Source organism: Helianthus annuus, chromosome 12 (assembly GCF_002127325.2).
Source record: "Helianthus annuus cultivar XRQ/B chromosome 12, HanXRQr2.0-SUNRISE, whole genome shotgun sequence".
Classification (NCBI taxonomy): domain Eukaryota; kingdom Viridiplantae; phylum Streptophyta; class Magnoliopsida; order Asterales; family Asteraceae; genus Helianthus; species Helianthus annuus.
In genome coordinates, this window is record NC_035444.2 from 86,843,454 (window position 1) to 86,858,013 (window position 14,560).

At 42.0% G+C, this 14,560-nt stretch overlaps 1 protein-coding gene across 1 annotated transcript; it reads right to left on the reverse strand.

The window, feature by feature from the left end:
- Positions 1-549: 549 nt before the first annotated feature.
- Positions 550-13,282, reverse strand: LOC110895397 (U-box domain-containing protein 3). Its single transcript, XM_022142708.2, has 3 exons — positions 12,894-13,282; positions 10,760-11,299; positions 550-1,002 (listed from the first exon to the last, which is right to left on the reverse strand). Exons 1-3 carry the CDS (start codon positions 13,130-13,132, stop codon positions 687-689), a joined length of 1,095 nt encoding a protein of 364 aa, XP_021998400.2. The 5' UTR covers positions 13,133-13,282; the 3' UTR covers positions 550-686.
- Between the last annotated feature and the right edge of the window lie 1,278 nt (positions 13,283-14,560).

Consider the following 14,560-nt stretch of genomic DNA (forward strand, 5'->3'; position numbering starts at 1 on the left):
CCCCTAACTTTTGAAACCCCCAAATAAAGTCCAACACATCATCATTCAAATTACTATATCCAAAATTTGACCAATCTCATCTAGTAAAATAATTTATTAACACTTGAAAAAAAAATATAAACCACGAAAATATGATTTACAAACCTTAAAAAATTTCATACTCTTTGTAACGGACGAGGTCAGGTCAGAACCCCTTTCTCTCTCCTGTCTATCTCACATAAACAACTTCTTTCTTTCACGGATGGTCCATGGTCACGGACCACAAGCTCTCCTTCCCTCACATCTGCGGCCTCTTCTCCCTCTCTTTTCGACATTTGCGGACGATGTATTTCTTTTTTTAAACTCAAATACATAATCCAATTAAAGTACACGACCTTAATGCACAAAATCATGTCACTAAAGCATGACTACCAAAGTGCTTCTAACCTAGTGATATTAAGGTTTGTAACGTTGACGTATTAAGATACGTGTGTTAGCCGTTCTAGAAAAAATAAAGTATGACCGTTCTCTCGACTTAGCCAATCACTCTCTAGAAAAAAAAAAGAAAAATAAGTTCAACATCAACCAGTCTCATGATACCTCATCACCACAAGGCCTGGACTGGCTAGTAAATAATAACATACATGTTCTGTGGGTAATAACAGGACAGCAAACAGACAAAAAAAAAACCTAGTACTGACAAAGATTTACTTCAAAGACACTTCAGAAGCACAAGAAGCTGTGATTGATAGATCAGATGGATTGCAGACCAAAGCCCTTTGTTGCAAATGTCTCAAACTCTGTTCCATACTCACTTGCACCATTTCAGCTAGCATCTTTTTAGCATTCCCACATTGTTCTTCACCATCAATCTGTGAAACTATGTTGCTCAAGATGGTCTCGAGTGTCTCGGATTCAAATTCTGGTCTTCTGTACGGTGATTCACGTAATAACCGAAGCAATGTGTGGGCTTTTGTTCGGGATTTTAAAGTTCCTTGAACTGTTAGTTCCAAAAGTCCCGGAATCATGTCACACCCCCAAAATCCACCTGCGGATAACACCCGCTTCGAGGGCGTGACTGACCAGGATCCAGCCACCAATTATACCGAATACTTAAGTGGATAACAAAAGTAATACTTACTATTCATAAGCTTAGCAAATATTAAGTTCAGAGTTTAAGGTTTTAAGTTTCAAAACAGTCATAAGTAGCGGAAGCATAAGTACGGTAGTTTAAAAACAAGTTCATGATTCAAAATAAGGTAACACCCAACACCAGGGTGGACAGACACTACACGTCCCCAAGCTGCAAGCTCCTTCGTCACTGGTTACCTGCAAAGCATGCAGTAAGGGGTCAACAATAATGCTGAGTGAGTTCACTAGTTGTCCAGTTTTAATTACCAAAAACTTTGTTTCACCGGTTAATTTATCCGTTTATACATGCCCTGGGGAGCTACCCCAAAAGTTAGCGACTAAACTGTTTTTCCAATACCGAACACTAGGTAACCGTTGCGTATCCGCAGGATGCCCCGATGTCAATGTTCTATCATCATTGACGGATTTCTGAGTTCATTAGTTCACGCCCGTCCCAAACCAGGGCACGGGGTGAGGCTGGTAAACACCTAAATAGCGCTATCAACTAATAACCCGTTCGCCTAACCCGGCGACTAATCGGTATTTGTAGTAGGGACTTGAGTGATAGAGTTTCGTTTAGTGCCGTTAGTTGCAATCCGTATAAACAGTAATTAACCAAAAGGTTTCCCAATATCCGGGAAGGAAAAGTAAGTTTTGTTCCCAATAACTAGGGAAGGTATGTAAATGGTATCCCCTTTTACCAGGGGATAGAGTTGTTAGTCTCGTGTCCCAAACCACCGGGACGCATGCTTTTAAGTTGTGAACTCACCTTGGGTTGCTCGGTAGGTTTAGGTTACTTGTAAATCACGTTGGTCACCACGTCCTAACATGGTTACCGGTATAGGTCAGGTTCGGTGTACAAGTAATCACGTAAGAACATATACAGGCACATAACATGCATACAAGTAAATAGTCGTGGGGTTATTGGGCCGGCCCTAACAGTAACACAGTCAAACAGAACACAGCAACACATAGTCCATTTAACAGATAGTCCAACACAGAATGGCCCAATAACTAAAATGAACAGCCCACTCGCAACCAGCTGGTCTCGAGTCGCAACCAGGTGGTTTCGGCTTGTCACGATATGGTTGCGAGTCGTAACCGTGGTCTCGAGTTGTCACGTTTTGGTTGCGAGTCGCAACGGCGTGGTCTCGAGTCGCAATCTCGTGGTTTCGACTTGTCATGCTTTGGTTGCGAGTCGCAACCGTGTGGTTTCGAGTCGTAATGCCGTGGTTGCGAGTCGTAATCTGTCACTTTCATACACACGTGATGATGCAGGTATGACAGTCCAAATTGTACACATAAAATCAGACCCAGATTAGGAAACTACCAATAATATTTCACTAACACTTTTCCTAATCTGAATACTAGTAAAGATAGATCAAACTTTGCCATTTTTGAATCTTCAAACCCTCATTCAACAAGTTCATCCTATATTCATATTTTTCTAGGGTTTTCACTATAACAAATCATACCTTTTATGAACCAAAAATCACATATTTATGACAAGATTATCATGGCAAGAACAAAGAACATACAATATATAGCCGAAATCTTATGTTTATCAACATCATTTTTTTTGCAAGAAACTTTAAAGCATAGTGTAGTTGGCTATGAACACTTGTAAACTACCAATATCAAGTCATTTTAGTCATGTTAACACATATTCACAAACTTTCCAAAACAACCTAATAATCATGCATAAACTACTAACCAAACATTTTTCTATTTCATATACATATCATTCAAGCAAGCATATACAAGGCATCCATTACACATAAATCTATACACAAACTAGGACACTAACCGGTTAGGAGAAGAAAGAGCCGAAGACAAGGGAAGAAAATGAGAGAAGATGAAGTGTCCGAGTGATCCGAGCTTGACCGAGTCCTTGTCCGAAATCCCTTGCTTGAATCCGAAAGTTGGAGAAGGTTGGGATGTTGTTTTGGGGTGTTCTAGTTGAGAGAGAAATAAGGAGTGTATGTGTTGGTGTGTTGTGTAAAATGAAAGAAGTGGGGGAAAGGTGGGATATATACCAAGTGTCAACAAGACTAAGGGGGGTTTTGGGTTGGGCTTGGGGTTTCGGCCCAAACCGGTTTCGGCTCAACGGCCCACTCGAGACCGAGTGGCCCACTCGCAACCGCCCGGTTGCGAGTCATGGTCTCGGGTCGTGGTTTCGGCTCTCATATATATATATATATATAATACATACATACATCACATATCATGCAAAAATCACGTTTTCATTTAATAATATTTATATACATACGAAATATTACAAGGTGATCGTTCGGAAAAACCTCGAGTGTCACATTATCCCCAAGTTTTAAGAACTTTCGTCCCGAAAGTTGAAGCAGCCACTGCCAAGCTAGCGTGTTTTAACGGGGTGTCACATCATCCCCCCGTTAGTTTGGAATTTCGTCCCGAAATTCGGTTGTAGCTTCAGTGCTGGGGTTTTCGTTTGGGAACAGCTGGGGATACTTAGACTTCATCTGGTCTTCCCGCTCCCAGGTAAACTCTGGGCCGCGTCGTGAGTTCCAACGAACTCGCACAAGGGGTATCTGGCTACGTTTGAGGGTTTTGATTTCTCGATCCATGATCTCAATCGGTTCCTCAGTAAAGTGTAGCTGTTCATCAATCGTCAGTTCCTTAAAAGGAATCACAAGTGTTTCATCTGACATACACTTCTTCAGGTTAGATACGTGAAATACGTTGTGCACTGCACTTAGCTCTGCAGGCAGGTTCAATCTATAAGCAACCTTACCGATTTTCTCGGTAATTTCGAATGGTCCAACATACCGTGGATTCAGTTTGCCTCGTTTACCGAAACGAACCACACCCTTCCAGGGTGAGACTTTAAGTAGAACCCGGTCCCCGACCTGGAATTCTAACGGTTTCCTACGCTTGTCAGCGTAGCTTTTCTGACGGTCACGAGCTGCCGCCATGCGTTGCCTGATTTGGGAAATCTTTTCTGTTGTGTCTACCACTAGTTCTGGGCCTGTGAGCTGACTGTCACCTATTTCCGCCCAGCAAAGAGGTGATCGGCATTTACGACCGTACAATGCCTCAAAAGGTGCCGCCTGAATACTAGTGTGATAGCTGTTGTTGTAGGAGAATTCCACCAACGGTAGATGCTTCTCCCAGTTCTTGCCAAAATCGATCACACATGCTCTAAGCATGTCTTCCAGGGTTTGGATGGTGCGTTCAGACTGCCCATCCGTTTGCGGGTGATAAGCGGTGCTCATGTCCAAACGTGAGCCAAAGCATTTGTGCATAGCTTGCCACAACTCGGAAGTAAAACGAGCGTCTCGGTCGGAAATAATAGAAGTTGGCACCCCGTGCCTGGAGACTACTTCCTTTAAATAGACTTCTGCCAAGGTAGAAAACTTGTCTGTTTCCTTAATGGCCAGAAAGTGTGCAGACTTAGTCAAACGATCTACTATCACCCAGATAGTATCATTCCCGCGTTGAGATCTAGGTAGCCCTGTAACAAAATCCATGGAAATCTGTTCCCATTTCCATTTCGGGATTTCGGGTTGCTGTAGTAGGCCTGCTGGTTTCTGATACTCGATCTTGACTCTTGCGCAGGTCAAACATTTGCCAACGTAGGCTGCTATGTGGGCTTTCATGCCAGGCCACCAGTAAGTGGTCCTTAAGTCGTGGTACATCTTATCTGCACCAGGATGTACTGAATAACGGGACTTATGGGCTTCGTCCATCACAAGCTCTCGTAAATCTCCGTAAAGTGGGACCCAAATGCGCCCTGCCACATAGTAGGCGCCGTCTTCTTTTTGTTCTAGTTGTTGTCTCGATCCTCGCAGGGACTCAGCCCTGATGTTTTCCGGTTTCAGTGCTTCATTCTGAGCATTTCGAATCTGGGTAGGGAGACTAGACTGGATGGTAAGTTGTAATGCTCGCACGCGCCGTGGTATAGTGTCCTTTCGGCTGAGGGCGTCTGCCACGACATTGGCCTTGCCCGGATGATACTTGATGGCGCACTCATAATCATTCAAAAGTTCAACCCATCGGCGTTGTCGCATGTTTAATTCCTTCTGCTTGAAGATATGCTCGAGACTCCTATGATCGGTGTAAATGGTGCACTTGGTACCGTACAGGTAATGTCTCCATATCTTAAGCGCAAATATCACTGCTCCTAGTTCTAAGTCGTGCGTAGTGTAATTCCTTTCGTGTGTCTTGAGTTGTCGGGATGCATAGGCAATAACTTTCTCGCGTTGCATTAACACGCAACCGAGCCCATGAATAGACGCATCGCAATAAACCACGAAGTCGTCAGTGCCTTCAGGCAACGAGAGAATAGGAGCACTACAGAGGTTATCCTTAAGCCTCTGAAAAGCAGATTCCTGTGCTTCTTTCCACTTGTAGGTGACGCCTTTCTGAGTGAGCGTAGTGAGGGGTTGTGCAATCTTTGAGAATCCCTGAATGAATCTGCGGTAGTAACCTGCCAATCCCAAAAATTGGCGAACTTCAGTTGGAGTCTTAGGGGTAGGCCAATTCTTTATAGAGTCGATCTTAGCCGGGTCGACGTGGATTCCGTCCTTGTTAACCACGTGCCCAAGGAAATGGACTTCCCGAAGCCAGAAGTCGCATTTCGAGAACTTGGCGTACAGTTGCTCATTGCGAAGGAGTTCGAGGATAAGGCGTAGGTGCTGTTCATGCTCTTCCTGACTTTTCGAGTAGATCAAGATGTCGTCTATAAACACGATCACAAATTTGTCGAGGTAGGGTTTGCATACTCGGTTCATAAGATCCATGAATACTGCAGGCGCGTTGGTCATTCCAAAGGGCATAACGAGGAATTCATAATGACCATAACGAGTTCTGAACGCAGTCTTGGAAATATCTTCATTACGGACCCTTAACTGATGGTAGCCTGATCGCAAGTCAATCTTAGAATAGTAGCTCGATCCTTGCAGTTGATCAAACAAATCGTCGATTCGCGGGAGAGGGTAGCGATTCTTGATGGTAACCTTGTTCAACTCACGGTAGTCAATGCACATTCGGAACGTGCCATCCTTCTTCTTAACAAAGAGTACCGGTGCTCCCCAGGGTGATGAACTAGGGCGGATAAACCCTTTATCCAAAAGTTCCTGTAGTTGAGTAGAGAGTTCCTTCAATTCTGCGGGGGCTAGTCGATACGGTGCACGAGCTATTGGCGCTGCTCCGGGAGCTAGCTCGATTTGGAATTCGACCTGACGATGGGGAGGGAGTCCAGGTAGTTCCTCAGGAAATACCTCGGGGTAGTCACGCACTACTGGAAAGTCTTCAATCCTCTTTTCCTTTTCCTGCGTGTTGGTAACAAGTGCTAAGATAGCGGTGTGCCCTTTTCGTAAACACCTCTGGGCCTTCAAGAAAGAAATAACGCCGGAGATTTCTCCACTTTTGCCACCTTGTACAATGAGGGGTTTGCCAGAACGGCGAGGAATACGAACTGCTTTCTCTTGACAGAGGATCTCAGCGCGATGCTTGGATAACCAATCCATACCAACAACGACGTCGAAGCTTCCAAGAGTAACAGGGAAAAGATCGATACTAAATGTCTGACCAGACAACTCTAGTTTGCAACCCTTGACAACATGTGAGACCTCGATGTCTCTACCATTAGCTAACTCGACGATATGAGGAGAACTTAGTAACGAAAGCGGACGCTTAAGCTTCTTACTAATACGTAGGGATACATAACTAGCATCGGCACCGGAATCAAATAACACAGAAACATAACGATCATCGAGTAGGAACTTACCCGCCACGACATTGGGGTCATTCCTTGCTTCACCAGCTCCAATCACGAAAGCTCTTCCTCTAGCACCATTCCCAGCATTGTTGTTCCGATTGTTGTTCCCAGCTCCCTGATTATTGTTGCGGTTCTGATTCAGTTCAGGGCAATCCTTCTTAAAGTGCCCCTCAGCTCCACACTTAAAACATGCCCGGTTGTTTCCCTGCTGCTGCTGCTGTTGGGGTTGTTGCTGATTCTGTCTTGCTGGGAACTGGCTTCTACAATCCTTGGCTTCGTGCCCCATCTTGTGGCATCGCTGACACTGGCCCTTGTTACATGCCCCATTGTGGTGCTTGTTACACTTGTTGCACTTAGGGTAGCTTCCCCGGTAGCCACCCTGTTGCTGAGTGCCTTTGTTGCTTTCAGTTTTCCTTTGCTGCGCTGGGGCCTGAGTGGGGTTAGCATCCTTGCTTTGACTTCCTTCCCACTTACGCTTGCTGTCACTAGAAGTTCCGACGGTAGCACTGATCCTTTTGGGCAGCCTGCCCTCCTCTACAGCCTGATCAGTGAGTTTGTGAGCAAGTCGAACAATCGGCTGAATGGTAGTGTGGTTGGCTGAAGTGACATGGCTTCGAATCTCTGGAGCCAAACCTTTGATATACAGTTCGATCCTTCGGTACATTGGTCGTGACATGTTTGGGCAAAGAGCGGCATAGTCATTTGACAGCTTGGTGTATGTTTCAATTTCCGACCCAACCATCTTGAGTTCATAGTACTCATTCTCAAGCTTGTGGATGTCATCCCGGTGACAGTATTCATCCTTAATCATATCCTTGAAATCCTCCCACGCAGTAGCATTTGCAGTTTCCAACCCAAACATCTGAATCTGCGCCTTCCACCAAGAAAGCGCGCTTCCTTCGAGCGTAGCAGTAGCAAATTTCACCCAATTTGCAGGAGGACACTCGCAAACGGCAAAAACAGCTTCAATTTTCTCAATCCAATGCAGAAGACCTATGGCACCCTCAGTGCCGTTGAAAGGGAGAGGCTTGCAATCCATGAAAGTTTTGAAAGTACACACTGGTGGTTGCGCAGGTGCATGCTGACCTATAGGGTGAGCTGCAAAAGCCGCAGCCACTGTGTTGAGCAGGTTAGTGAACTGAGCCTGCGTCATGTTGATGTTTCCCCTTCCACGTCCACTCATTGTCTTCATAACCAGAAAACACAGTATGAGTGTGATGTCGTAGTGTAGCGAGAATGAGATAGAAGAGAGAGGTGTATCTATCTAGTTTAGGCACACTAGTACGTATAGCATAACAGGAAACATAAAGTAAGCAACAAGTAGACACTGGTCCGAGCTATGAGGTCAAAAGTGTTGAGCCTTGCACTTGGAGTGTAGTGTCGTCGCGAGTCACGGGTTATAGTCTGGTTTTCTCCAAAAAGATTTTCCCCTTTTTAAAACCAAGTTCACTATAACCAATGGCTCTGATACCAATCTGTCACACCCCCAAAATCCACCTGCGGATAACACCCGCTTCGAGGGCGTGACTGACCAGGATCCAGCCACCAATTATACCGAATACTTAAGTGGATAACAAAAGTAATACTTACTATTCATAAGCTTAGCAAATATTAAGTTCAGAGTTTAAGGTTTTAAGTTTCAAAACAGTCATAAGTAGCGGAAGCATAAGTACGGTAGTTTAAAAACAAGTTCATGATTCAAAATAAGGTAACACCCAACACCAGGGTGGACAGACACTACACGTCCCCAAGCTGCAAGCTCCTTCGTCACTGGTTACCTGCAAAGCATGCAGTAAGGGGTCAACAATAATGCTGAGTGAGTTCACTAGTTGTCCAGTTTTAATTACCAAAAACTTTGTTTCACCGGTTAATTTATCCGTTTATACATGCCCTGGGGAGCTACCCCAAAAGTTAGCGACTAAACTGTTTTTTCCAATACCGAACACTAGGTAACCGTTGCGTATCCGCAGGATGCCCCGATGTCAATGTTCTATCATCATTGACGGATTTCTGAGTTCATTAGTTCACGCCCGTCCCAAACCAGGGCACGGGGTGAGGCTGGTAAACACCTAAATAGCGCTATCAACTAATAACCCGTTCGCCTAACCCGGCGACTAATCGGTATTTGTAGTAGGGACTTGAGTGATAGAGTTTCGTTTAGTGCCGTTAGTTGCAATCCGTATAAACAGTAATTAACCAAAAGGTTTCCCAATATCCGGGAAGGAAAAGTAAGTTTTGTTCCCAATAACTAGGGAAGGTATGTAAATGGTATCCCCTTTTACCAGGGGATAGAGTTGTTAGTCTCGTGTCCCAAACCACCGGGACGCATGCTTTTAAGTTGTGAACTCACCTTGGGTTGCTCGGTAGGTTTAGGTTACTTGTAAATCACGTTGGTCACCACGTCCTAACATGGTTACCGGTATAGGTCAGGTTCGGTGTACAAGTAATCACGTAAGAACATATACAGGCACATAACATGCATACAAGTAAATAGTCGTGGGGTTATTGGGCCGGCCCTAACAGTAACACAGTCAAACAGAACACAGCAACACATAGTCCATTTAACAGATAGTCCAACACAGAATGGCCCAATAACTAAAATGAACAGCCCACTCGCAACCAGCTGGTCTCGAGTCGCAACCAGGTGGTTTCGGCTTGTCACGATATGGTTGCGAGTCGTAACCGTGGTCTCGAGTTGTCACGTTTTGGTTGCGAGTCGCAACGGCGTGGTCTCGAGTCGCAATCTCGTGGTTTCGACTTGTCATGCTTTGGTTGCGAGTCGCAACCGTGTGGTTTCGAGTCGTAATGCCGTGGTTGCGAGTCGTAATCTGTCACTTTCATACACACGTGATGATGCAGGTATGACAGTCCAAATTGTACACATAAAATCAGACCCAGATTAGGAAACTACCAATAATATTTCACTAACACTTTTCCTAATCTGAATACTAGTAAAGATAGATCAAACTTTGCCATTTTTGAATCTTCAAACCCTCATTCAACAAGTTCATCCTATATTCATATTTTTCTAGGGTTTTCACTATAACAAATCATACCTTTTATGAACCAAAAATCACATATTTATGACAAGATTATCATGGCAAGAACAAAGAACATACAATATATAGCCGAAATCTTATGTTTATCAACATCATTTTTTTTGCAAGAAACTTTAAAGCATAGTGTAGTTGGCTATGAACACTTGTAAACTACCAATATCAAGTCATTTTAGTCATGTTAACACATATTCACAAACTTTCCAAAACAACCTAATAATCATGCATAAACTACTAACCAAACATTTTTCTATTTCATATACATATCATTCAAGCAAGCATATACAAGGCATCCATTACACATAAATCTATACACAAACTAGGACACTAACCGGTTAGGAGAAGAAAGAGCCGAAGACAAGGGAAGAAAATGAGAGAAGATGAAGTGTCCGAGTGATCCGAGCTTGACCGAGTCCTTGTCCGAAATCCCTTGCTTGAATCCGAAAGTTGGAGAAGGTTGGGATGTTGTTTTGGGGTGTTCTAGTTGAGAGAGAAATAAGGAGTGTATGTGTTGGTGTGTTGTGTAAAATGAAAGAAGTGGGGGAAAGGTGGGATATATACCAAGTGTCAACAAGACTAAGGGGGGTTTTGGGTTGGGCTTGGGGTTTCGGCCCAAACCGGTTTCGGCTCAACGGCCCACTCGAGACCGAGTGGCCCACTCGCAACCGCCCGGTTGCGAGTCATGGTCTCGGGTCGTGGTTTCGGCTCTCATATATATATATATATATATAATACATACATACATCACATATCATGCAAAAATCACGTTTTCATTTAATAATATTTATATACATACGAAATATTACAAGGTGATCGTTCGGAAAAACCTCGAGTGTCACAAATCACACCTTCTTTTAGTATCGGTTCGCGATATTTACACCGATCCGTTTGACACATAGTTAAAAGTGTCCCTACCGCGTGTTCCCGGCTTTGATGTGACCCACTCTCCAGAACCTCCACAACCGCGAGCACTCCACCTTCTTCCGAAGTTAACGAAACTATCGCGTCTTCAAACTCAACTAGTGATTCTAGAACCGAGATGCATCGTTCCGTGATTTTCGATGATTTCTTCGAGGTTTTAAGGATGTTTACTAAACTAGGGACCGGGTTAGATTGCATAATTAATGTAAGATTGTCCGGTTCGGTTGAGAGATTTGAAAGAGCCAACATTGCATCCATCTTCGCTTGCGGTGAGCCACGGTTTAAGATATTTACAAGACATGGGATGCACCCGGATGCACCGACTGCTAGCTTCTTCACCGGAGATGCAGACAGAGTGACTATAGCCGCCACCGCGTGTTCTTGCATATTTAAATCCATAGATTGAAGAAAACTAACAATTGGTCCCAATGCACCAGCTTCCACAATACTAATCTTGTTGCTGCAAATAACCAGATTTTAGATTTGGAAACCTAAATTCAAATAAACAAAAGAGTAAATTACGATTTTGACCCCTGTGGTTATATCACTTTTACCCTTTTAGCCCAAAAATTTTTTTTTAACACCTGAGCCCCCAACGTCTTTTTTTCTAACCCTTTTGGCCCGTAACACTAACCTCATCCATTAAATGTTAGGGGCCCAAAAGGGTTAGAAAAAAAGACGTCAGGGGCCAAAAGGTTTAGAAAAAAAGACGTTAGGGGCCAAAAGGGTTAGAAAAAAAGACGTTGGAGTTCAAATGTTAAAAATTTTTTTTTGGGCTAAAAAGGTAAAAGTGATATAACCACAAAGGCCAAAAACATAATTTACTCTAAACAAAATTTTGATTTTTCACTTATATATCATTTTAACACCTAATCAAGCTAAAATGTCACACAAATTAACCTAGATTGATGTATTATTTTTATCTTTCACAACTTAATAATTATGAAAAATGAAAGATATTAATGGAGAGTTCAACAGAGACAAAAGTTGAAAAAAGTTGTCTTCATTATTAAATGATGAATTAAACACAACAATGCACACGTCTACCATAGAAAGTGACAAGCTATAATACCCACCACAACTTACTTCAAGATTAATCAATCAAGATCTTTAATTGTTAAACTAGTCTAGAAAATCACAATCATTACATTAAACAATATAAACTTTTCTAGTTGAGATTTTAGAACCACCCAAAACCATCCAAGTTGAGCATCTTTATACATGAAGAAAATCCGTCATAAACCCTTTTACCAACCAATATCTTCTGTTTTGCCCACCCACTTATTTTTTATCATTAAAGGGGGTATTGGATTTTATCACCCCTAACTATTTGCTATTGGCCGTTGCCACCCCCAACTATCACTTTGACACCCCCCCCCCAACTTAACACTTAGTGTGTTCTGTCACCATGCCGTTAACTGATCACTAACTTTTGATCTTGTTACTATACATTTGGGGTGTCATAAGATCCCTAAAACCTTCCTAAGATCCCTATGACACCCCCAAAAGTATAGTAATGAGATCTAAAGTTAGTGATTAGTTAACGATGTGGTGACAGAACACACTAAGTGTTAAGTTGGGGGTGATGGACGTCAAAGTGATAGTTGGGGGTGGCAGCGGCCAATAGCCAATAGTTTAGGATGATAAAATCCACTAACCCTTAAATAAAAACTCTAACTAAAAATAAATTTGTAAGCTCCAGGTAAACGAAGCAAACGATATTTGTGTCAATTAATATTGTCCGTTTTACCCATACAAGAGTTACGGATTTATTTTTGGTTGTTAAATAAAAACTTCTCAAGTTAGATTAGTAAAAACAAATCCGTAAATTCTAGTAAGCAAAACTAACAATATTAATTGGTACGAAAACCGAAAAATACTATTTTTAAAAAATTATGGATCAATTAAAGCAAATTCTTTATTTTCAGTAACCCAACCTCTTTATTCCCAGTAAACCAATCAAAACCAAAAGCCAAATAACTAAAAAAGCAGAGACCACAAACTTTTGATGAATCCTATGATTCAGAAAACAGAAACAAAAAAACACAACATACGTTTCATCCTTAACAGCAAGATTAAGCAGAGCAAGCAGAGCTGCCTCGTTGGCATCATAAGACTGCAAAGAGAGCATGGAAACAAGGGGTCCGATGGCAGCGGAGAATTGTCGGCGACACCGGTGGGAGGTTTTGGTGAGGCGGCGGATCTCTTTGGCGGCTCCAATTTGAGAAGAGAGGTTGGTGTGGTCGTGGATGAGGTGGAGAACGGTGGTGAGGTGGCAGGGATGTGAATCCATGGAGCCACCGACGGTGGTGGAGAGGGAGAGAGAAAATATCTATGATATGAAATAAGATGAAGAGGTTTGTTTTGTGTTGTGTTGTAGTTATAAATTATAACAATAAATAAATAAAAGATGAAAAGATAACGTAAGGTGGAGATGAAACGTGGGAACGATGGCGTGGCGTTAAGCAACAGTTATGGGAAGAAAGGGAGGGAGGGAGGGAGATTTATAATTTATTTGCTTTTTTCTGTTTTTTGATAATTTGGATTATCAGTACTCGCACTCGATATACCGACTGAAAGAGATAACGTACAATCGTAAGGAAAATTATATTCAAACGTAATTGTTGGACCGGCGAATGATGTTAGAAAAATTAACGTCAAAATATAGACAAAAAAAATAGCATGTATATTAGTAAAGTTAAAAAAGAAAAACAAATGAATTTGAAAACTTTGTTAAAGTAGAAGAGGTAAACATATTATTAGAAAAGTTAAGGGACTTAAATTGTGTTGATTAAACTTTATTGAATTAGAGGGACAAAACATTTGTATTAGTAAAGTTTGGAATGAAAACAAAGGGTTTTGAAAACTTTATTAAAGTAGAGGGAGTAAAAATTTTATTAGCAAAGTTGAGGGATTAATTAAATTAAAAAGAACAAAGAAATTTCAAAACTTTATTAAAATAGAGAGAGTAAAAATATTATTAGCAAAGTTGAGGGATTAATTAATAAATTAAAAAGAAGAAAGGAATTTTAAAACTTTTTTATTAAAGTAAAGGGGGTAAAAATGTTATTAGCAAAGTTTAGGGATTAAAGTGACAAAAGAATTTTATTTAAAACTAAATAAATAAAAGTTGCCACGTGACAGTATGGGATTAGCCCATGCTATAAATAGTGTCATTTTATGAGTATAGACATGGTTGCCATTTAATATATATAAGACAAAAATGCCTAGATAGTCTTCGTGGTTTGTCCAAATTTCTCCTACATTCTCTAACTTTCTAAAATTACAGCTATAGTCTTTAACTTTTGCACACTAATTTTATCAGTTAAGTGGGTGTGACACAACTAAAATGCCCTTATCATCAAAAAACAACAATTATCACATTAAAATAAAAATAGTTATTAATATATATAATTCAGGTAGGGCCATGTTTTATATCTAAAACCTAAAATATCCCCTGCATCCTCTTCTCCGGCTCTCCCTAACTAAACATCTACCCCGTCAACCACCGCCACCACCCAATACCGGAATCTTTTTCTTCCTCGCAAGACAAGTCTACCACTCCACCACTACTATAACCTATCACCACCAATGTCGGCACCGAAACCCAAAACTCCTTCGAACCTGAACTCGACCCCCAACTCGTCAAATGCTACTCCACCGTCTTCCAAAACCTTATCCTCGACGGATTCCTCACCCTCCACTCCAAAAAAATGAACCA